The 22,359-nt window shown below is 48.0% G+C and overlaps 1 protein-coding gene across 1 annotated transcript in view; it reads left to right on the plus strand.

The window, feature by feature from the left end:
• The window catches only part of LOC121683286 (acetyl-CoA carboxylase-like), a 76,496-nt gene that overhangs the window by 18,816 nt on the left and 35,321 nt on the right, over positions 1-22,359 (plus strand). Inside the window, exons 28-41 of the mRNA XM_042062856.1 lie at positions 47-149; positions 892-999; positions 2,946-3,002; positions 3,354-3,398; positions 6,231-6,272; positions 7,654-7,869; positions 8,471-8,626; positions 10,509-10,733; positions 12,181-12,336; positions 12,699-12,845; positions 14,533-14,802; positions 15,735-15,832; positions 16,390-16,510; positions 16,986-17,096. Of these exons, the coding sequence (XP_041918790.1) occupies positions 47-149; positions 892-999; positions 2,946-3,002; positions 3,354-3,398; positions 6,231-6,272; positions 7,654-7,869; positions 8,471-8,626; positions 10,509-10,733; positions 12,181-12,336; positions 12,699-12,845; positions 14,533-14,802; positions 15,735-15,832; positions 16,390-16,510; positions 16,986-17,096 (1,855 nt within the window). The remainder of the gene's footprint in view (positions 1-46; positions 150-891; positions 1,000-2,945; positions 3,003-3,353; positions 3,399-6,230; positions 6,273-7,653; positions 7,870-8,470; positions 8,627-10,508; positions 10,734-12,180; positions 12,337-12,698; positions 12,846-14,532; positions 14,803-15,734; positions 15,833-16,389; positions 16,511-16,985; positions 17,097-22,359) is intronic.

Here is a 22,359-nt window from a genome sequence, read left to right on the forward strand (position 1 = left end):
GTAGTTTCAGCTCTGAACTGTTTACGCTTTCCCCTCCCCTGAGCAGGAACATCGAGGAGGTGCTGAGGAGCGTGTCCAACTTTCCACCCTCCAGCCCCACCTACACGGACGGAGTGAAACTGGGTCTGTACGAAGAGGACGAAGGCAAGGTAAGGAGCGAAAGAGGCGCGCACACTCTGTCACCTTGGCTGGTCTTTTACTCTCCACTTTCTTCTTAAACCCCCCCCCTCCATCCATGCCCCACCCCACCCCACCCCACCCGTCCCTCTAAGTCACCCCGATAAGGAGCCTGTATAAGAAGCCAATTACCCCTCCATATAGTTTGGTTGCAATTTGGCTTCAGGAGGCGTAATGAATTTTCCGAGATGAAAATTGAATCAACTTTCCTCGTGAACACCAAAAAGGAAATGAAACATTTAACAATGGTAATTTTCCTCTGTCTAAATTGACTAAATTGCAGAGGATTTCAAATTGTGGGTAGGCAATTTGGTGGAAAACGCAAGTGAGGGGGAAAAAAAAGTCTCCCGTAGTAAGATGGGCTTAGATTTACTATTTAGCTTGTTCTTTTCAGAATGGATTCAGACAGGGTGGTAGGGTTGGGAGAGGGTACAACTGATGTGACGGTAGATGAGGAACCAAAAAGAGACATTTGACCAGTAATGTAATGACACCCATGTCACACATGTAGGTTTTTAACCTTCAACCACACCACCCCCTAACATCAACCCATCCCACCCCACAATCCCATCTCTAGTCTTTCACATCTGAGCACCTCTCCCCCTCGCCCTCCCCTGAAAAGCTCATTTTGTTAGTAATGTCACCTTTACAAAAATGGCCCCTGCTCTTTGTGCTCACATGTGCTTGACCGCGGCGGTGTTGCGCCTTTAACAGAGTGGCCCGGACGAGCCCATCCAGATCCTTAATGTGGCCATTAAGACAGAGGGCAACATCGACGACAGCCGCCTGGCCTCCATGTTCCACGAGTTCACCCAGTCCAAGGTGAGTGGACCCTGTTTACTGACACCATCAGTCACACAGAGATAAGTGTGTGTGTGTGTGTGTGTTTGTGTGTGTGTGTGTGTGTGTGTGTGTGCGCGTGTGCGCGCATATGTGTGTGTGTGTGTGTAAGGGGGGCGTTTGGGTACAGCTGAGTTTTCTCTAGGCCCCGCAGTGAACCCTTGACTGAAGGCGGAGTATGATGACTTTTGCGTTGAACATTTCTTTTTTCCTTTTGCCTGCCATTTTTTTTCTCAATTTTTTATTTTTTTTTTAGCCATGCGCTGGAACTGTGCATGGCAAAGGCTAGGCTCCATGCTAAGAGGATTACTGACTTGAAAAAGGTAGCCGTCATTTAATTGAAGGCTTACCAGGCGCCACAAGAAAGGCGAGCAGTCAAAGTGAAGGTATATCCCATCCCAGAACATCCTGAAGAGACCACATTTGCCGGCGTCCGTGTGTTTCCCATCGCCCGCCTTGCACGCTCTCTCCTCCTCCTCCGCCCGAAACGTCGCCGTGCCGCCACATCGCAGCTTTATCGCTCGGGCTCAGCCCACCCCGAAGACGTTTTACACGTTTCAGATTTTTTAATCTCTTTGCGCGCGCAGAAAAGGTGCCTTCAACTCGCATTATTCAAATTCTGTGATCTCTGGTGCCGCGTGGACTGAATTTCTCTAGCATGCCGAGCGAGAGAGTCAACCATGTTGGGAGTTTTTTTTTTTTCCCCCTGTCGTAGCTATCGGAGAGGAGGGTACAGAGCACTTTCATTCCGATTATGGCGCCACATTTTTTTTTTCTGTGGTATACATGCACTGTACAGTATATGCTCTGCAAAAAGAAGATTTAGCCCTCAAAAGCAGAGTGAGTGGCATTGTTGGGTGAGGGTAGTTTGCAACGCTGTCTCCAGTGTGACGAGAGGTTTTTTTTTTTTCCGCCACAGCGAGAAAGCTCAAAATGGCCGACCAACAGCAACAGCAGCAACATTAGTAGCAGTTCTCTGTAGAGGAGGTGTCACCACATGAAGAAGTGGTAGAGGTGGTAAAAGGGTAATAAAGGTAAAAAATGAACATTAGGCACAGACTCCCTGGGTGTCGCGGGTGAGCTGGTGGTGAAACAGTCTTCTCTGGCGCAGACACACAAAGATAAACGTGCCCGCAGAGGCTAGAACTTCCTACAGAGGCGTTTTTTTTTTTTTTTTTGGCGCCATAAAAAAAATTAGGATCGCATTACCGCCAATGGCTCCCCTGAATGCTACGGTGGCAATGGGCTGAGATGGCTGCACGGCAGGTAACTGATGACCTAATCTGGCCCCTCGTAACCTGGGCCGTGTTGTCTTGATTCAGCCTCTCGTGGTAGCAGCGGGCGCGGGCAGCAGAGCAGGGCCTCATTACCCCGCACTTGTAGCCCCTGATTGGGGCTTGTTTGTGTCGTCAGGGCTGCCAGGGGAATGGGGCCTCTTGGCAGCTCCGAGCGAGCCCACTTCAGAGAACAACACACACACACACACACACACACACACACACACACACACACACACACACACACACACACACACACACACATACACACACACACACTCAGGCATATATGAATGTAAACACTGCACTCATGTGCACAGTTGGATGCATGTTTAATGCAAACATCAGTGCTCAAAAGACACACAGACACACTCACACACACACACATTGACACCACCCAGACTTTTATTCATCCACACACACAAAGACATGGGTGAATACAAGCTTAAAGCTTTACCACATTTAAAAAAAGCATACAGTTGTTGATTGTGTTCCTTATTTATATTTGGTGTTTTCTTGCTTTTTAATATAACAGATGGCCAGTAAACAGTTTAACCACCCCCCCCCCCCCCCTCCACCCCACCCAATTCAGAATTTGCTTGTCAATGACAGCTTTTACAATCAATTTTTGATTCCTATTTCCCGTTCTAGAAAGCTCTGCTAGTGAAACATGGCATCCGCAGACTGACACTCCTGGTGGCACAGAAGGTGAGTTTATTATTACTTCATCATCCATGTGTAGTTTTGTAATCAGGACCCATGTTTCCATCTCCTCAGCCACTTTCTCAGCAAGCCCTGTGTAGGACAAGCATACTGTAATTGAAATCATGATGACTGTACAGTTAACTGGTGGGATTGGTGGGAGTTAGACACAAAGTGTGTGTGTGTGTGTGTGTGTGTGTGTGTGTGTGTGTGTGTGTGTGTGTGTGTGTGTGTGTGTGTGTGTGTGTGTGTGTGTGTGTGTGAGAGTGAGAGAGAGAGAGAGAGACTGTGACTGACTGAGTGAATGCATTCATGGCTGGCGTATGTCCTGTGTCTTCCTGTGGTGTATGGCAACAGGACTGCAGACACCAGATGAGCTTTGAGGTGAACCAGAGGTTCCATGTGAGTAGAGAAGAGAGGTGGCGGTATGCCTGGGTGTGTACTGTATGTGTATGTGGGGATGGACTTTCTGTATCCGTTTTCAGCCCTGGCTTATGGTGTTGAAAGAGAGAGGGGGGGTGAGAGCAGAGCAGCCCTGCCCAAACAAAGCCCTGTCCAGCCTGCTTCAGCCGTCGTCATGGCGGCCAGCCCCTTTCCAATCAGCTCCTCTCGGCGCAGGGTCGTGAGAGCTGGAAGCCACGTTCATGATCTTAAGCTCATCAACGGGTTCTAAGTGCATCTCCTGGCAAAGAAGATGCCGGAACTCATTCCAATTTGCCCCATGTCATCCAACCTGAATGAACAAAGTGTAATTCTCCCCCAACCCTCTCCCCCAATCCCCCTTTAATGTTGGTATTACTGTCTTAGTTCTCATTTGATTAGACGAGGGGCAGGCCTTGATTGCACTGGGTGGGGGGGGGGGCTGTTTGTGTTTGTGGGCCCTCGGAGGTAATCACACTCGTCATTGTGTGTCCCTCCTACGGTAATTGTAAGGTGTTCATACCTTATGTTACAAAAAGAAGGTGCTCTCCTTTCAATTTCTCAAATAGAGTTAGAATCATTCTTTGGCCCAGTATGTTATACACAGAGGTATTTGACCTCTGCATCTAACCCATTCCTGAGCAGTGAATCCCCCGCCCCCCTCCCCCCCCCACACTCAAAACAAACTCAAAATAAAAAACATGTGCAGTGGCAGCTGGCTGTTAGGTTCTTCAAGGGTAATTCAGCCATGGATGTTGAGGGGGGATGATGTTCATTCACTCCCCCCTGTCCACATTGTTTTTCCGGCTGGTCTAGGGAATCGAACTGGCGACCTTTCACTCCCAAGTCCGCTTCCACGAGACCGGGGCTGCCCCATTGCACCTTGTAGTCTCCCCTTTCCCCCTATGTTCAGAGCCTCATGCCCTCCTCTATGAAGGAAATCTTATTAAATGGTGGCTCACACTGCTGTGAGCTTGTTTTTGTTTTGCGATATTGAGGACAAAAAGATTTTGACGCCACATGCCAGAACATTGGGGAGGAAGCTCTTTATGCCTTTGCCCCCAACAACCACCCTGACGCACTCTCACACACATACTCTCTCTGTCTCTCTGTCTTTCTGTCTCTCTCTCTCTCTCTCTCTGTCTCTGACACTGCCATTGTCACACATACACTCTCCCTCTTGCACACACACACACACACACACAAAAATGCACACTAGTTCAGTGTCTGACGCTGGAGAGACAGACTCTGTATACTCGCATATGCTGTTTGCTGCACACACGTTTGAGCTGAATTGTAAAATGCTAAATTGCTGGCTGTCCTGCACTGGCAATGGTGTAAACCTACAGCTGTCCCTGGCTAATGAAAATTACAGTGTGTGGAGGCTATAACGCTGTCAAATCACTTGAGGCCAAGACTGCAGCCAGGTCCACACTTACTGTGTGCAGTTACTATACTGTGCACAGTTCAGGTGTGTTTATACCTGCGCCAGGATGTTTATTTAGCTGGCTCTTGGTTCAAACACTGAACTGTTGTAACTACTCTCCTTATTTTGCATACATTTAAAGTATCAACCACTGCTGCACTTAGATATCAAAGTAAACTCAAGTCACAGTGTGCAGACCTTCCTTTCTTTTTTAACTTATACTGTTTGTCTGGCATATGACAAACCTTGGATGTGCGCACGCTTTAACCAATCAAAGTCAACTGCCATGAATCTGGCATCTGCCATTATATGGTATTGCATTGAACTTAAAATGTAGATGAATGAACCCTGTGGTACCATTATCCTAATGTCTTAGCAAACTTTGTGAAGAGTTGAAACACATCCGTATATTTGTATTAGAAGTAATTTTGAAACATAACAACCCTAAACATAGTTAGCTATGAAGCAAAACTGGTGTAGACTGAGCAATCATTTGTCACAGTTTTCTCTACACCCCCCCCCCCCCCCATCCCCGTCCCCATCCACCTCCACCCCAGTTGAGCATTTGCAGTCGTACCCGAGATAATGAATAAAAAGTGACACATGTTAAAAGATTATCTCTGCCGCCGTTTGAATTGATGAATTATCCCGAGCAGAGATGCGAAGATCCAGACCCCCAGTAGCACGCAGGCCCTTTCCCTCGTCCTCCCTCTCTCTCTCCCCCTCTGTATTTACAGTTGCTAATTGGAGCCCAGCGAGTCTGCCGCGGAGGAATCCTCCACTGCCAGGCACCCAATTTTCTGCCCTTGCTGGGTAGTTAGCGGCGTTATTAGGGAAGGGCCTCTCCGCGATCGCTTTCCAATCTCTCGGCTGGCGGGGTGCCACGTCGAGCTAATTTAAGGGAATTATTGTGATTGTTTCCATAACGTTGATCAGATTATGGCCCAGCGGGGACCACTTGCCCCTGCCGCAGCCAGCCCCAGCCTCCCTCTCACTTTCATGTTTGCTCTCTCCGAAGGGAATGAAGGGGAAGCCAAAGAGAAGGCAAGAGCCTGGGGGGGTGTGTGAGAGGGTTTAGAGATAGTGGTGCAACACCCCACACACCCCCCCCACACACACATTCACACACACTTCCCCTCTGTCTTTCCCTCCCTCGCTTAGTATCCTCTAGTGCTCTTTATGCAAAAACTTTCAGATGGACTCACAGCTGAAGTCTCCTGCGGGTGGTGTACGGGGAGTGTGGGTAGTGGTGTTTGTGGTGAGGTAGTGTGTGGTGACAGCACATAGTAAGGTGGTGCGGTGCGGTGCGGTGCGGTGCGGTGTGGTTGTGTCTCATATCTGAGTTCTGACCTGTTTGGTGTTGTGTTTTGTCTCCTCGGCTGCTGCAGCGAGAGTTCCCCAAGTTCTTCACCTTCCGCTCCAGAGATGACGTGAGTACTGAATGCTGATTCTTCATGTCCTTGTCCTTTCTCTGTCTGTCAAAAGCTCTTTTCTGCTTCTATTCCGTCTCTTCACTCTCCTTTCTTACTATGTTACACATTCTATCTCTATCTCTCTCTCTCTCACTCTCTCTCTCTCTCTCTCTCTCTCTCTCTCTGTATTTCTATCCCTCATATTACTTGTCTCTTCACAGTCCCTAACTATTGTTCAGAGAAGGCCACAGTGTATGAGAATGCTTGAGCACCACAGCTCGGTTGAGTAAGAGCTCTGTTTTCCCACACATTTGCTCAAGCCTCAAGCTAACCTGCAAAAAAACACACAAACCTCTTTTCCAACTACAAGTGTGTAGAGGCAAAGGCAGAGGATAACAACAACTTTAAAAGAGAAAAAAGGAGCAGTATAGGTAAGATGGCTGCATTTCCCTTTCACAAAGCGAATAACTCAAGAGTGGGTAGATTCCTCTCCCATGCTGCCCTGCCTTTTTTATGCCATTTAAAATGGAAGACCGTTAAGAGTCTCCAGCAGGCACTGAGACGGGAAAGGTGTTTAAAGACCATCCATGGCCCTCAGGACTCTGTCCAGCACTCTTAACCTGCAGTGAAGGGACAGGATGGGAGCATTTCTCTCCACAATGACCTCATCCTCCAGCCATTCCTCCATCTCACTGACTTGATGTTTGTGATCAATGGCGCCCCAACTGCTTTGTCTAGCGGAGTTTGGAGTTTGCCCCCTCTTGAAAAAAGCTCGTCTCATTACGCTAATGAACTTAATAATTATTTCCCAGCACTGGAAGGAATGGAGCCCATTTAATGTCCTGGGATTGGATTTTATTTCATTTACTTAGCCTAGCAACCCCACACCCCCACCCCTTTAACTTGTGGCCATTTTCCATCTCAATAAACTCTGTATCCCTCAAGCAGTCAATATCTCCCATCATTAGACACCAGCAAGGTTCCTCACTGCTGGGGAGAAAGGAAGCCAGCCTCCGTCATTGCTTTAGGGATGGCTGTATTTCTCGTCCAAAGTCATGCTTAGCTGCTTCCTGAACAAAGGCCTTGAGTTAAATGTCCTCTGTGCCAGTCTTAAAGGGCCTATGTGTAGAGTTCTGTAGGATGCAAATTCTCTTGAATGCACCTTTACATCTGGAATGACATTCTTCCATTGACTTGCAATGTATTTAATATGGCGCCCCATGAGGTGCAAAGTGGTATTGCAAAAAGATGCCTGACACTGGCTGTTTACATGTTAGCTGTAGTGGATATCTGTGCAACACACACCACAGGCATTTCTGACATTACATTCAAAATGGTTGTTTCTGCACATTCTGTTGCTGTGTTTAGGTCATTGTTAAATGCCTTTGTTTTCCCACAGTTTGAAGAGGATCGTATCTACAGACACCTGGAGCCAGCCCTGGCCTTCCAGCTGGAGCTCAACCGCATGCGCAACTTCGCCCTGACCGCCATCCCCTGTGCCAACCACAAGATGCACCTGTACCTGGGCGCCGCCCGCGTAGAGCAGGGCGCCGAGGTGACGGACTATCGCTTCTTCGTGCGTGCCATCATCCGCCACTCTGACCTGGTCACTAAGGTAACATTTGGGATGGATGAGCTGAGCTAATCTTTTCCAGCGTTGTCCCTCAGCTGATGCAATATAGTCTCAACAGGTTGCAACACCAAGGCCCACTGAATGAACATTTAATCAGTAGATTCCATTTTACATGTATTCATTTAACAGACGCTTTTATCCAAAGCAACATACAAAATGAGGAATAACATTCAAGCTACAGAGCAGAGGAGACCTTAGGTAGCAATTAATACCACATCAATGATTACTCTTATTAGAGGATGAGAGTGCAGATGTTCTAAGTTCTAAACAAAGTGTAGTAGAAAAAGAGAATGTTAGAATAGAATATGGAGGAGAGTGCATTGTAAGTGCATCTTAGGTGTGTTAGGTTGTTAGAATTGTACGGAGGTAGATAAGGAGGTAAGTAGGAGGTAGATACGGAGAGAGATCTATAGTTAGAAAGATGGAGAAATAGAGAGATGCTTTATAGATCCTAATGGAAATTTGAGGGCCAAGTAGCTTATATGACACATATAGAAGAGTGTGAAAATGAGTGAACCGAGTGCTAACTGTCTATCGTTAGTGATAAAGCACAGCTGGTGATTATCTGGTGATGTACTTGTAGGAGGCCTCGTTTGAGTACCTGCAGAACGAGGGGGAGCGGCTACTGCTGGAGGCCATGGACGAGCTGGAGGTGGCCTTCAGCAACACCACCGTCCGCACCGACTGCAACCACATCTTCCTCAACTTCGTCCCCACCGTCATCATGGACCCCTCCAAGGTTCGTTTCTAAGATGATGTCTCATGTTTTGTTGAGTTTGTTTCAAAATATCATCATTTCCTGACTATTAACCTAGGTTTATATATTGATTGTGTTTCTTCAGCTATGAGGTTAATACATGAGGGCTGGCTATACATGGGAATGCATTTCTCTTCTTCATTTTGATTAATTGGGCTATTGGGCGCTGAGGTTAATACACGGGTGTAGTTAATACATGTTTTTTTATTATTATTATTTGCTTAAAACACTGTCCTGCGGTGTATACACATAATGCGGCTAATACTAGAGAAATTACAGTAGTTTGTGGCTAGCATACGAGGTTATAAAATAATGCTATTGCTTAATAGTTTAATTTAGAAAATAAATGAACTCAAGCAGTGACGGACTGGGATTAAAAAACGGCCCTGGCATTTTCACCAACCAGCGGACCACACGGGGACGTGCACGCGCGCGCATGCACGTGCCCGCAACACAACACACAGATATAACTTCACATGCACGGAAATAACACGCACGATTGTAGCCCCATTGGTAATGAACTCTAACTTTATGCATAAAGACTGAACCAAGAACATGGATATATCAATGCACAACTCAAAAAAAATGAATGCAATATGAAATATGAAAATGAAAAAGAATAGCCTAGAATAGATCATCAGAGCAGCCGCTCCACAAACGTGTCTTAATTAACGTCATGCAGTTAACAAGGTGCAAAGGAGCTTGCTCTTCTCCGCAACACTGTCTATCACGTCATCAGCATCCAAGTTCATTACGACCTCTTTCTCTGTCGCCATCAGCATAAAGGCCTCCAAATTATCCTGTGACAATCGTGTTCTTAGGCGATTCTTGATGAATTTAGTGGAAAAACTCTGTTCGCATGCCACTTGACTACATGACAGTGTTAGTAGGAATTTATATGCTAACCATATATTGTTGTAGGCACAGGTAAAGAGGTTTAACTGAAGGAGAAGGAAATAGCAACAGATTGCACAATTCTTGCAGGTAGCGCATTTCTCGCTCACCAGGTTTAGGCTATTTCTGTATCTTCCTCTATCTCCGCGGCATCATCAAAGTACGACGCTCTGACTGTATACTCGTTTAGAGGAGACTTTCTCAGGCTGTCCCAGTGCGTAGCAAGGTGTGTCAATGCCGACTGTAGATTTTTGACCGTAGCATCTTCACTAAATTTAAGCAGACATTCACTTATGTTTCGAAGTGCATTTGGGGGCAGTTTATTAGCTTTTATAAGGGGAAAATTCCGAGGATCAAGGCATGCTAGATTGGCATACAATTCCCCGTGCTGAAGGAAGTAGACGCATTTGGTTTTGAAATTCCCAGAAGTCATTGCTTCATACAACTTTTGTAAACCAATAATAAAATAAAAGATACAGGCATATTTATTGTATTTCAATTTCAAACAATGCACTTTTTAAACATTTGATTGAATAAGGCTACAAAAGAATGTAGACTGATATAAATATTGAGGGTCACCATGACTGTAGTATAGAGACTTATATCTGGTATAAATACTGATCAGTTTCCCATTGCATAGGAGGAAGAGGGAGTTAGAGATAAATAAATAATTTGAAGCCATTTAACACTATTGATGCTTGATAGTGGGCCGAGAGATAATGTGGAACCGGCCTTACGATGAAGGGGAACCTGACAAGCATGCCGCTCTGTGATTGGCCGGCCCAAACGGCCCACGAGAGGCCGCGGCCATTCTGGCATCTGCCCAAATGCCAGACCGTCCAGTCCGTCACTGAACTCAAGACATTAAAGGCAAAGGGCACCTGTGTGTGTGTGTGTGTGTGTGTGTGTGTGTGTGCGCGCGCATTCGAGCCTTCTCATCTTGTCTGTGTCTTCCCCTCTCCTGTGGCAGATAAAGGAGGCAGTGCGTCTGATGGTGATGCGGTACGGTAGCAGGCTTTGGCGTCTGCGTGTCCTGCAGGCCGAGCTGAAGATCAACATCCGCCTCACGCCCTCCGGCGACACCATCCCCATCCGCATCTTCCTCACCAATGAGTCTGGCTACTACCTGGACATCAGCCTCTACAAGGAGGTCACAGCCACCTGCACAGACCAGGAAGGCCACAAAGACCCCCAGGTAAGGCTAGATTATATATATTCCTTATTTAATATATATAATCTAACATAACCTAGTTAATCAATTATTTCAAAATGATAATGTGGAATGAATTAACTACTTTTCGAATAATAAAATAAAAGGATTAGATGTCTTTACTGTGTTCATTGAGTGTCCTCTTAAAACTTAGAAGAGTCTTCTTCAGCTATTTCTACTTTACACAAGCCTTAGAGCAGCAACCTATTTAGGCATTTTAAGATCTACACCAAACCTGTTAGTTTGGCTGGTTTACAGAATGTCCAGTGGTTATGTCCCCATCTGAAGCTTTGTCATTGTGGTGTCCCTCCATTAGGCTGCAGAGTCCCCTGCAAATGTAAAAGAGCCAGTATGTGCCGCTTCGCTAATCCCTTTGCATGTTGCACGGCTGAGAACCGACCGCAGAGATATTTTTAATTGCTCCGAGCAAATGATCAATCAGACATTTATGAGGTCTTTATTGCTGTTTAAAGTGCTGTATTCAGCATTTCATTAGTGGCTGCAGTCAAATTAGCTTCAGATCACCTCTCCAGCCTTCAGAATTACTGTATATATGATGTTGCCTCTCGAGCAATGCCTATCAGATTCATCTGGCCCAGAATCGTGATCACTTCCTCCATTTCCAGAGTGGGAAAAAGTAATGTAAGTCTTATTACTTTCCCCCTTAAACACGAGAGAGGTTGCAGCATGAAGTGTGTGGAGGCGAGGGCGAGATTTCATTTTCTCTCTATTTAGACCTGCCAGACAGCATTAACTAAGGATTCCTGTTGCAGCGCATTGTATTCAACCATCTCAATTAACACTTACGACTGTAGCTGTGAGGCAAGCTCATTCTTGCCTTGGAATAATAGAATCATTTCAGTTTCTGGATTTATGGCCTATAAGGGGGTACTCTACGAAGAAAGAAATAAACTTTTTTTGAGAAGTGCAGAGCAGCATGACTGGAGAAGTTCAGTGATATGTGTGTGTGTCTGTGTGTGTGTGTGTGTGTGTGTGTGTGTGTGTGTGTGTGTGTGACTGTGACGGACATGTTAGCAGGGATCTTTTGAAACTTTGTCATCATAGGACTACGTCTCTCTCGCTCTGTCGGCTAGTTCCCTCCCTCTGTGTTAGCTGCTGCCTCACTGTAAGCCATCGGAGTTGCTTTTGGGCTCTCACTGAGTCGGACATGGATTTAGTTCTGCCCCATTCCTCCCTTCCCTTACATGTGGGTTTGCAGAGTGTATACTGACTGAGTGACACAGCTTATTAAAGGGTCTCCAGTCTGGAGCAGAAGACTGTGTGTGTGTGTGTGTGTGTGTGTTTGTGTGTGTGAGTGTGTGCCCGCTCCGGCCTGATTGAAGTGAGATGATGGATGGAGTGACGGAGCGGGTCACTCAGCTGACCCCTCTTGACTGGCCCGCTCTCTCCCTCGCTCCTGCCCTCCCTACAGGTCATGTTCCAGGCATACGGGGACAAGCAGGGCCCGCTGCACGGCATGCTCATCAACACGCCCTACGTCACCAAAGACCTGCTGCAGTCCAAACGCTTCCAGGCCCAGACACTAGGCACCACCTACGTCTACGACTTCCCCGAGATGTTCAGACAGGTGAGCACCATAGCCACCAACTATCCATTTAAGTTTTTAGAGTGCATTAAGGAGTTTTTTAGACATAAGTGCATTTAAAAAAAATGTATTACCGGTAAGTGTGTGATAAAGTGACTTACTGCACAGTAAAGCACAGTGCAGTCTCATGCTGCCAGCAGTTATGACATTTAAACGAACAAAAAAAAACAAACATATTTTTGTTTTAAAATGTTAAACTTAAAAGGTAATCCATTCAGCATTCAACATTTTCTTCCTGAGGCCCCAAATGATAGCAGTAGTGTTACCCATTTCAGATATAAGATAATATAGTAAACTGGTGTTTTGTTTCACTTCCTCTCCTACACACCCACCCTCTCCATCAGGCCCTGCTGAAGCTGTGGAGCTCCATGAAGGCCCAGGCCATTCTCCCAGAATGCCCGGTTCCCTCCGAAGTACTGACCTTCACAGAGCTGGTGCTGGACGCCCAGGGCCAGATACAGCAGCTGAACCGCCTGCCGGGAGGCAACGAGGTGAGGGAGTGGGGGGGTAGAGAAACCAGAGCAACCTGGAGCAAAACACACACCTCACACACACATACTCACACACATACACACACACACACACACACACACACAACAACAGCAGTAACAACAACAACGACAACAGCAGCAGCAACAACAATAGGAACAGGAACAGCAACAATCCCAAAGCCTATTAGCGTTCAGATTAATTAGCACAACGCTGGCTATGAGCTGGATGTTGGCATGCATGCAGGGAAAACAACAATCAACCCCCCCCCCTTTTTTGTTGTAGATAGTCATAGCTGTGTGTGTTACTATAGGTGTCTCATGGAAAGTGCCAGGCACTGTGACATGAGTGTTGTTTTATGATTGCCACGGTGCGGATAGGAAAGAGCAGGGCCTCTGGACAGTGCGAGCATGTTTTGTCTGCGTCAGCATGCTAGCATCTTTGCTTGTCCTGCTGCTTGTTCTGCCCTCAGCGGCAGCAACATCGTGTGGCATCCCCTCTTGGCACACGCCTCTGTTCTCTCTGGGAGAAGGAGAGACCAGAGAGGTGGCGACTGTAGGGTGCAGTGCCACAGTTTGACCCATGGGGGTCTCTCTTTTTCTTCAGTAGTCTTCGACTGTGGAGGAGCTCCCAACTGCATTGTGTTGCACGCCGAGCCAAAGGCAGTCTTAGTAAACCCTGTGTGTATGTGTGTGTTTGTGGATGTGTGTGTGTGTGTGTGTTGATGTATGTCTGCATGTGAGTGCATGTGGTAGGATGTCAAGCAGGCCCCTTTCAAAACCAGCAGTGATCCCACAGTAACCCTCACACAGGGTTAAATAACTAACAAACAAACAAACAAACAAACAAACAAACAATCAATCAATGACTCATCCAAACGACCCCTCTGTGACTGATGGCTCCATGATGGCTGGTACTGTAATGAAGCTGCCCTCCTCTACTGTTAGTGCTGCTGAGTTTCTCATTGTCCGGGGAGCATCATCCCTGTACAGGTGCAGTGCAGGTCAGTGATTTGGTTGGCCATTAGAGTCCGGTGGTAATGTTTGGCGAGGCATTCACTCTGACGCTGATTGCCGGTGCCGTCACCAGCACTAGCCACACACTGGCCTTTATTGTAATGTATTCCATATGGGTGCACCTGACCCCCAGAAGGCGGACATGTCAAATTGAGCAGGGTGATTTTATTTTTTTTATTTTTTATGGCCATCATTAACATTAACCCGGGGAAATCGAGAGGTGGAAGGCATCTGGTTTAATCCCTCCACTTCATTGGACCGCAGCGCTCAGAGTAAATAACAGAACACCCCATTCATGTATTGCCTCTCAAGGAGGAAGAAATATAACAGGATACCTGCAGCCAACAGGATATGACATCATATCATGTAAACATGCAGTATATGTAACTTTCCTACAAAATAGGTTTCCTACAAAATAACTTTCCTCATAGCCTATCACCCTATATCTATATGTCTTACAAGTGAATTAAATTTGACATAAATATTACTTATTTTTATGTTTTTTTTTTCATTTTATTATTTTTTTTACATTTCAGCCTATTCTGCACTTGATTACATGATTACTTCATGACACCTTTTTAATTTTCTTCACATAAGTTTGTGACAATGAAAAACAATCTGCTCAAAATGATCTCAAAACACTCTCCTAAAACTTGTTCTTCCTCCGGTGAAGATTGGCATGGTGGCCTGGCTGATGACCCTCCGCTCCCCCGAGTACCCGCTGGGCCGCGAGGTGGTGGTCATCTGCAACGACATCACGCACCGCATCGGCTCGTTCGGGCCCCAGGAGGACGTGCTGTTCCAGCAGGCGTCGGCCCTGGCGCGCCAGCGTGGCGTACCGCGCCTCTACATCTCCGCCAACAGCGGTGCCCGCATCGGCCTGGCCGAGGAGATCCGCCAGATGTTCCAGGTGGCCTGGCAAGACCCCAGTGACCCCTACAAGGTATGATGGAGGGGTGGTGGGGGTGGTATATAGGAGTGGGGTGGTGGGGGTGCAGACGTGAGGGGGTGAGGGGGGTGAGGGGTTAGCCGCAGTGGTAGCTGTAATTGGAGCGGCGGCTCTGAGGCAGTGCAGGAGAAACTCTCTGCTCTCGGAAAGCGTGAAATGAGGCTGAATTATCACCAGCAGGTTCCCCCGTCTCTCTGTTACTCTCCGCCCCCCACCCCCTCTTCCTCCTCCTCCTCCTCTCTCGCTCTCTCGCTCCCTCCCTCTCAGCCAGTTTTTTAAATTGCACCAGCAGACAGGGCCGGCAGGTTCAGCCCAGCGGCCCCATGGCCCCTCAGGCCCCTGGAAGCAACCCAATACCTCTCCTCTCCTCTCCTCTCCTCTCCTCACTCTCCTCCTCCTCACTCTCCTCTCCTCCACTCCTCTCTTTTCTCTCCTCTCCTCTCCTCACTCTCCTCTCCTCCACTCCTCTCTTTCCTCTCCTCTCCTCTCCTCTCCCCTCCCCTCCCCTCCCCTCCCCTCCTCTCCACTTCTCTCCACTTCTCTCCTCTCCTCTCCTCTCCTCTCCTCTTCTCTCCTCTTCTCTCCTCTTCTCTCCTCTTCCCTCCTCCTCACCTCACCTCCAGCCTTTCAGACCCCCCCCCCCCCCCCCTCCCCTGTATGAAGTGGATTTATAGGAGTACAGAGTTGCAGGGAGCCAGGGACCACTCCCACCAGGGCGCCTCTGAAGTTGAGCCTTTGGCAAGTGAATTGCCAAGCCGTTCTCATTTCTGTTCTCCATCTCACTCTCGCTCATCTCTTTCTTTCCCTCACTCTCTCTCTCTCTCTCTCTTTCTCTTTCACTCTCACTCGCTCTCTCCCTCCATTCTGTGCTTCTCACCCCTACTCTTTCACCCCACCTCTATCTGTCTCTCCATCTCTCCCACCAGGGCTTCAGGTACCTGTATCTCACCCCCCAGGACTACAAGAAGGTGTCGGCACTGAACTCGGTGCACTGTGAGCACGTGGAGGACGAGGGCGAGTCAAGGTGAGGGGAGACCTCCGGCCTCTGTGTGGCGTAGTACGATCTCTAACAACAGGACCTGATAATCATGCCACCCTTATGACCTGTCCACTGTGTGGGCTTTTTTCCGAAGAAGGTTTTGTTTGGAAGGACCATATTTTAAAGATTCTTCTTTAGATTGATTATATGGTTCTCTCTTCAATTGCACCTCGGAGAGATATAATAAGATGATATGATAAGTAGTTCTTTTACTCTTGATAAAGAACAATAAAGGTCTGTATGGTTCCATATAGAGAACCAAGGAACCTTTTTTCAAGGAGTGCAGTATGGCACCCAGCAGTAGGCCTTGTGCGGCCATAAAGCCCAACCGCAGGGGAGTGAAGTCTCTAGGGAGAGACATCAGGCGCAGCCCCAGTGCTGTCATGGCGTGGGTTGTCTAGGCCTGCATGTGGCTGTCGGTCAGTATGTGTGCACGTGTGCGTGTATGTCTATGTCTGTGTATGTGTGTGTGTGTGTGTGCGTGTGTTTGGTGTGAGTGACGGAGGATCTGCTGTTGCTCAACCCTGCGTGACGCTTCGCAGGTACAAGATCACAGACATCATCGGCAAGGAGGACGGCCTGGGCGTGGAGAACCTGCGGGGTTCCGGAATGATCGCCGGCGAGTCCTCACTGGCCTACGAGGAGGTCATCACCATGAACCTGGTGAGGGAACGCGATGAGACACGCACACGCACACGCACACACACACGCACACGCACGCACGCACGCACGCACGCACGCACGCACACACACACACACACACACACACACATAAACAAACAATGCTCCTGTTTGTAATGTTGCCATTTTGGTTCATTTTTTTTTAAGAGTTACATAGTCTGTTTTGTTTCAGAATTTTATTATTTATAGATTATTTTATACTCACAAATGAACACTGTGAAAAACCCTAGCAAATATAATTTCACTTGTACACAATGTGTACACAATGTATACACAATTTATATAGTTCTTTTTGTACTCTTTTATTTAGTGCTCTGCTTTTATCAGTCAAGTTTCTCTCTCTCTCTCTTTCTCTCTCTCTCTCTCTTTCTCTCTCTCTCTCTTTCTCTCTCTCTCTTTCTCTCTCTCTTTCTCTCTCTCTCTCTCTTTCACTCTTTCTCTTCTCACCTCACCTCAGGTGACGTGTCGGGCCATTGGTATCGGTGCGTACGTGGTACGGCTGGGTCAGAGGACCATCCAGGTGGAGAACTCCCACATTATCCTCACCGGGGCCGGTGCTCTCAACAAGGTCAGCCTCTCCTGCCTGCCCACCCTACACCATCCCACACCACACCACCCCACCCCACACCACACCACACATGGTATGATATGACATATTTGTTTAAGTAATCTGGGATCTTTTTAATAGCTCCAGATATGTGGAATAGCAGATAGATGTTTTGGTGAATCACATGTGCATTGATTAGTATGATACTCCTATTATTATTATTTCACTCAAATATGTTTCTATTTGATCAAGGAGAGGTTGATGTATGTTTAGTTCTTTTCACCTTTGCTAAATGATTAGGAGAAATGGTTGTAGTTTTTCTCAGTCACTGTTTTGGAGGTATTTGTAATAACAGTGGATTGGAGAGCTGAAGGCTGGTAGAGGGGTTCACTGAGAGGTGAGGGATGCAGTTTGCTGGAACGTTCCGCCACGGCTGCATGTGCATGGCCGACAGGGAAGTGACTGACTGTGGGAGCAGAGAGACAGGAGGAGCCAGTGCAGTCGCCCCCCTCTTCTCCTCTCCTCCTTTTCCTTCTCTTCTGCTCCTCTCCTCTTTTCTCCTTCCTTTCTTCTCCTCTCTTGTCTTCTCTGCTGTCTTTTGTCTTCCCCTTTTTGTCAACCCCCCCCTCCTCACACATTTACACTCCCGCTGCATTTCTCTCTTTTCTGTCTTTTAACTATACCTTTTCTGTCACCTTCACCTTGTTCAATGCACACACACACACACACACACACACACACACACACACACACACACACACAAATCACACACAAATGCACACACAGACAGACACAAGCACACATGTACACTCTTGCTCGCCACAGGCATATTGGCAGGTGTGTGTGGATAACATTACCATTCAGTGCATGAGTAGACACAAACGCACACACACTCTCTCTCTCCCACTCGTTCCCTCTCTCTCTGTCTTCCCCCCCTCTTTCTTTTTATCTCTCTCTCTCTCCCTCCCTCCCTCCCTCTCTCTCTCTTACTCTCTATGCATGCTCACAAATGCCTCGCCACGGAAATTGAAATAATGATAATGTGTCCCTCTGACTGCATCAAAGTATTGCCACTTCAAAAAAAAGCCGGGAGGCCTGAAATGCAAATGACAATGTGCAGCCAACGGATTGAGTGCCTTTCGCCTGGCGCCCCCGACACATCTTAGAGGAGGGCAGGACCGACGGCAGGCACCACGGCTAGGGCCCGGGCCCAGGCTCAGGCTCAGGCTTAGGCTCAGGCGAGGAGAGGACAGGGGAGGGGAGGGGAGGGAGTGGGTATCGAGCTTTGGAGCTGCCGCATGTGTGTGTGTGTGTGTGTGTGTGTGTGTGTGTGTGTGTGTGTGTGTGTGTGTGTGTGTGTGTGTGTGTGTGTTTGTATGTTTACATGTGTGACTGGAATGAAGGGGGTTCAGGGAGACTGACGTCTCATGGTTTGGGGGATGGAGCGGGGTCTTGAGGATGTGTTTGGGGTGTGGAGGGTCTTGAGGATGTGGAGGGAGGGAGGGAGTGGTACGGTGGTGGTTTTGTACCCAGTGTGTTGGGAGTGGTTGTTTGGGTGGAAGTGTTGGTGGAAGCTTTCAGGTTAAAATATGCAGGTTAATCTGTGCTATGTGTGAGAGCCATTTGAATGTTGTCTTCATTGTGTTTACTGTGTGTGTGTGTGTGTGTGTGTGTGCGTGTGCATGTGTGCAGTCCTCTCTCAGGCTTTCGCTCCCTCCCCTACACACTTATATGGAAGCAAAGTATTCTCCTTTTTAAAGACACACACACATTCTCACACTCACACTTTCTCATTTCAAACTTGCTGTGCGCACACACACACACACACACTCACTCTCAGGCATAGGCGAGAGGCATATCGAGGTCAGACATGGCCATATGGAGGCTTCTGCAATTAGCTGCTAATCAGATGGCTGTTTTGACTGCTGCAGTTTTGCAGTTGGACAACAGGAGCCTGAGCACAGCCTCCTGCTCCAGCTCTCCGAGCCAGCCGGAGATGAGCTCACAGGTGGCCCTGCAAGCCTGCTCGGTGTGTGTGTGTGTGTGTGTGTGTGTGTGTGTGTGTGTGTGTGTGTATATGTGCACACAAACACACACACACACGTATACACAGAAAACATAAGAGCACCTGCACATTCATACACAGACACAAGCATAAACACACACAGACAAGCACACTTTTGCCAACATGGGCATAGCAAAAGCAACAAAGGACTGATTCCACTGTTGTTCTCAAGGCTGTGTCTTGTAGCTGAGTCTTGTTCTGAGTATCCACTGACATAAGCTGGAACTGGATGTTCAGTTCAGTTCAGTTCCAGACTTGGAGTTTCTGAATGCTAAAAGGCCCTCTCTTTACACAGGTACACCATACATTTTGAACAATGTTTTTCGTTTTGTTTTTGTTTTTTGATATGTATGTATTTCAAATGTCTTTCAAAAATAATTACCCCAAAAATGGTGTGTGACATTAAAGACCAAAAAGTCAGACAGAAGAAGACAAAGAAAGAAGAGGTGAAAAATGCAAATGGCCGACGGGTGAATTAGAATATGGGCGTGCGGTGTGAATCTTTGTGTGAGGCCGAGCGGTGTGATGAGTGTGAGTGGGAGAGGGAGCCATTTGAGTAACACCCTGAAATGAGTGTTAGGCGGTGCGGCGTGGCTGTTGTTGTTGTTGCTGCTGGCGGTGGCGGTGACGGTGGTGGTGCGTGGGTAATTATAACGGTGTGAGATGCAGTGTGATGGTGCCGAGGGAGCGCTCGGGTCAGCGGCTCTGCTCCACCGAGCGGCACCCCCGCCCTCGTACCGGCACCCACCGCCGCAGCCGCACACGGCAGTAATACATTAAACGGGAGGCAGAGAGAAACAAATTATAGTGGTGTCTTTGTGTTGTTCTTGCCTCTCCCTCTATCTCTCGTTCTTTCTCTATCACTCTCTCACCCCCCTCTCCCTCCCTCCATCCCTTCCTCTCACTCCCCCCCTCCCTCCCCCGCTCGCTCACTCTCTCTCTCTCTCTTTCTCCCTCACACTCTTGATGTTTAATATTTTCACACTTCAGTGAGTCCACCCCACGCATGCTGTCTTTCTTTTCCTCTCTCTCCGGCTCGCTAGCTCCCTCCTCCCTCTTCCCTCCCTCCCTCCCTCCTCTCTCTGCCTTTCTCCATCTCTCCCTCTCTCTCTCTGTCTTGTGTCATACAATGCTCCCTCGCTCTGGCTTGCTCATCCACTTTCTCGCTCGCTTGCTCTTTCTCTCTCTCTCTCTCTTTCACTCTCCTTCTCACTCTCTCTTTTTCTCTCGCACTTGCACTGTTTCTCTCTCTCTCCCTCCCTCCTTTTCTCTCACTCCCCCCCTCCCTCTCTTCCTCCCCCCATCCCAGGTCATGTTGCAGCGGCTCCTGTAGAAATAATAGCACGGAAGGCGTGAGGTTGTTATTTGCATAGAAATAGCATGACGCCCCAGGCAGCTTGGGAGAAGGACACAGAGATCATTTGTCTAAAATTTTAATGAAAACTTTTGCTGAGACAGAGATTTTTATCCCATCCCCACCTCCTCCCCTCCTCCTCAGCCCCCCCCCCCCCCCCCCCCACCTCACCATACTCCCTCCTTCCTCTCCTCCTTCCTCTCCTCCTCCTCCTCAATCCGCTCCGTAGTCCTCACCTCCCCACATCGCCCATCCTGTCTCTCCCCATGGTGAATTAACGTGGCTCGATTTCAAATTAGATGACACATGGCAAATCGCTGCATGCCAGGACGCAATAACATGTAAATTTCAATTTGCCGCTTCTAATGGAAGCCAGTGTTTGCTGCCGCCACTGTGGCCACCTCTGAATGGAGGGGAGTGTGTGTGTGTGTGTGTGTGCGCCTGTGTGTGTGTGTGTGTGTGTGTGTGTGTGTGTGTGTGTGAAAGAGAGGGGGGGGGGGGGGGGGTGCTGCAGCACTGGGCTGGTTGGCCAGCTCTGGAGCCTCCTACCATTGTGTCTGTGTCAAAGCCCGAGACCAGGCACAGACTTTATCCCCAGCCATGCTCCCCTGTGTGTGAGTTTGTGTGTGTATGTGTGTGTGTGCATGCTGTCTCTTTTTTTTACGAGTTTTGTGTTCCGACCGGAATGAAGAATGAGATCCAGAGCTTGGAAAAGATTCTGTGTATGGCGCGGCCCCTTTTGTCACTGAGCTATAAAGCCGCTAACACATACACACACACACACACACACACACACACACACACACACACACACACACACACACACACACGCACACACAGAGTAGCATGGGGCTGATCTGATATGTGTTACTCCAGAGAGCTGAGGGAGAGCTGCTGCTGGAGCCCTGAGTAAAGTTTGGTGTAATGGAGTTGAGTCCCTGGGCTGCGTCAGTATCAGGAGGAGATGGTGGAGGAGGAGGTGGAGGAGGAGATGGTGGAGGAGGTGATGATGACAGGCCCTGGGCTGAAGTTACTGCAGAAAACTAGAGAACTCCACTGAGGCCTAAGAGTCTGGTCTGGGCTCTTGGATGTGATGCAGTGAACATAAGAGTGGTAGTATGACTACTACTGCTACTACTTCAGCCAGATGAGTGCAGTTTGTTCAGACATTATGTGGAGATGTGTGTTTGTGTGTGTTACTCTGTGTGTGTATGTGTGTCTTCATGAGACAGAATGATTTCCATTAACGTGGTTGTGTATGTTGTATTATATTATATATGGTTTACATTACCCATTATGTGTTTAAATACTTAGCTAATAGTATATAGGGTATGTTGGGCTAGTATCAGAAAATATATGCCTGAATCTTGAACTGGTTTAGATTGGAGTAGGTTTAGATTCAGTATGAAATTGTATGTGTGAGTGTGTGTGTAAGAGAGAAAGTGTGTGTGTGTGTGTGTGTGTGTGTGTGTGTGTGTGTGTGTGTGTGTGTGTGTGTGTGTGTGTGTGTGAGTTCTTGCTTGCCCGCTGCGTCGCCCTCTCCTCGGCTGCCCTTGGTGTGGTGTGGTGTGACTCTGCCGTGCTGTGCGGCTGTGTATGGAGTGGAACTGAGGCTGTGTGTGTGTGGGTGTTTGAGCGTGTGTGAGTGGCCGCGTGGCTGATGCACTTGGACAGGCCGTGGGGCGCGATGCCAGCCCTCTAACCCGCTGGCACAGACGACGCCACAGCGCCGGTGCCATCCAACCGCCATGCCCCCTTCTCACTCTCTGCCTCTGAATTTCTGCCTCTCTCTTTCTGTCTCTTCGTCAATTTCTCCCTCTCTCTCTGAATTTTCTCCTCTCTCTGATTTTCTCCCTCTCTGAATT

The sequence above is a fragment of the Alosa sapidissima genome, chromosome 15 (assembly GCF_018492685.1).
Source record: "Alosa sapidissima isolate fAloSap1 chromosome 15, fAloSap1.pri, whole genome shotgun sequence".
In the NCBI taxonomy this organism is placed as follows: domain Eukaryota; kingdom Metazoa; phylum Chordata; class Actinopteri; order Clupeiformes; family Clupeidae; genus Alosa; species Alosa sapidissima.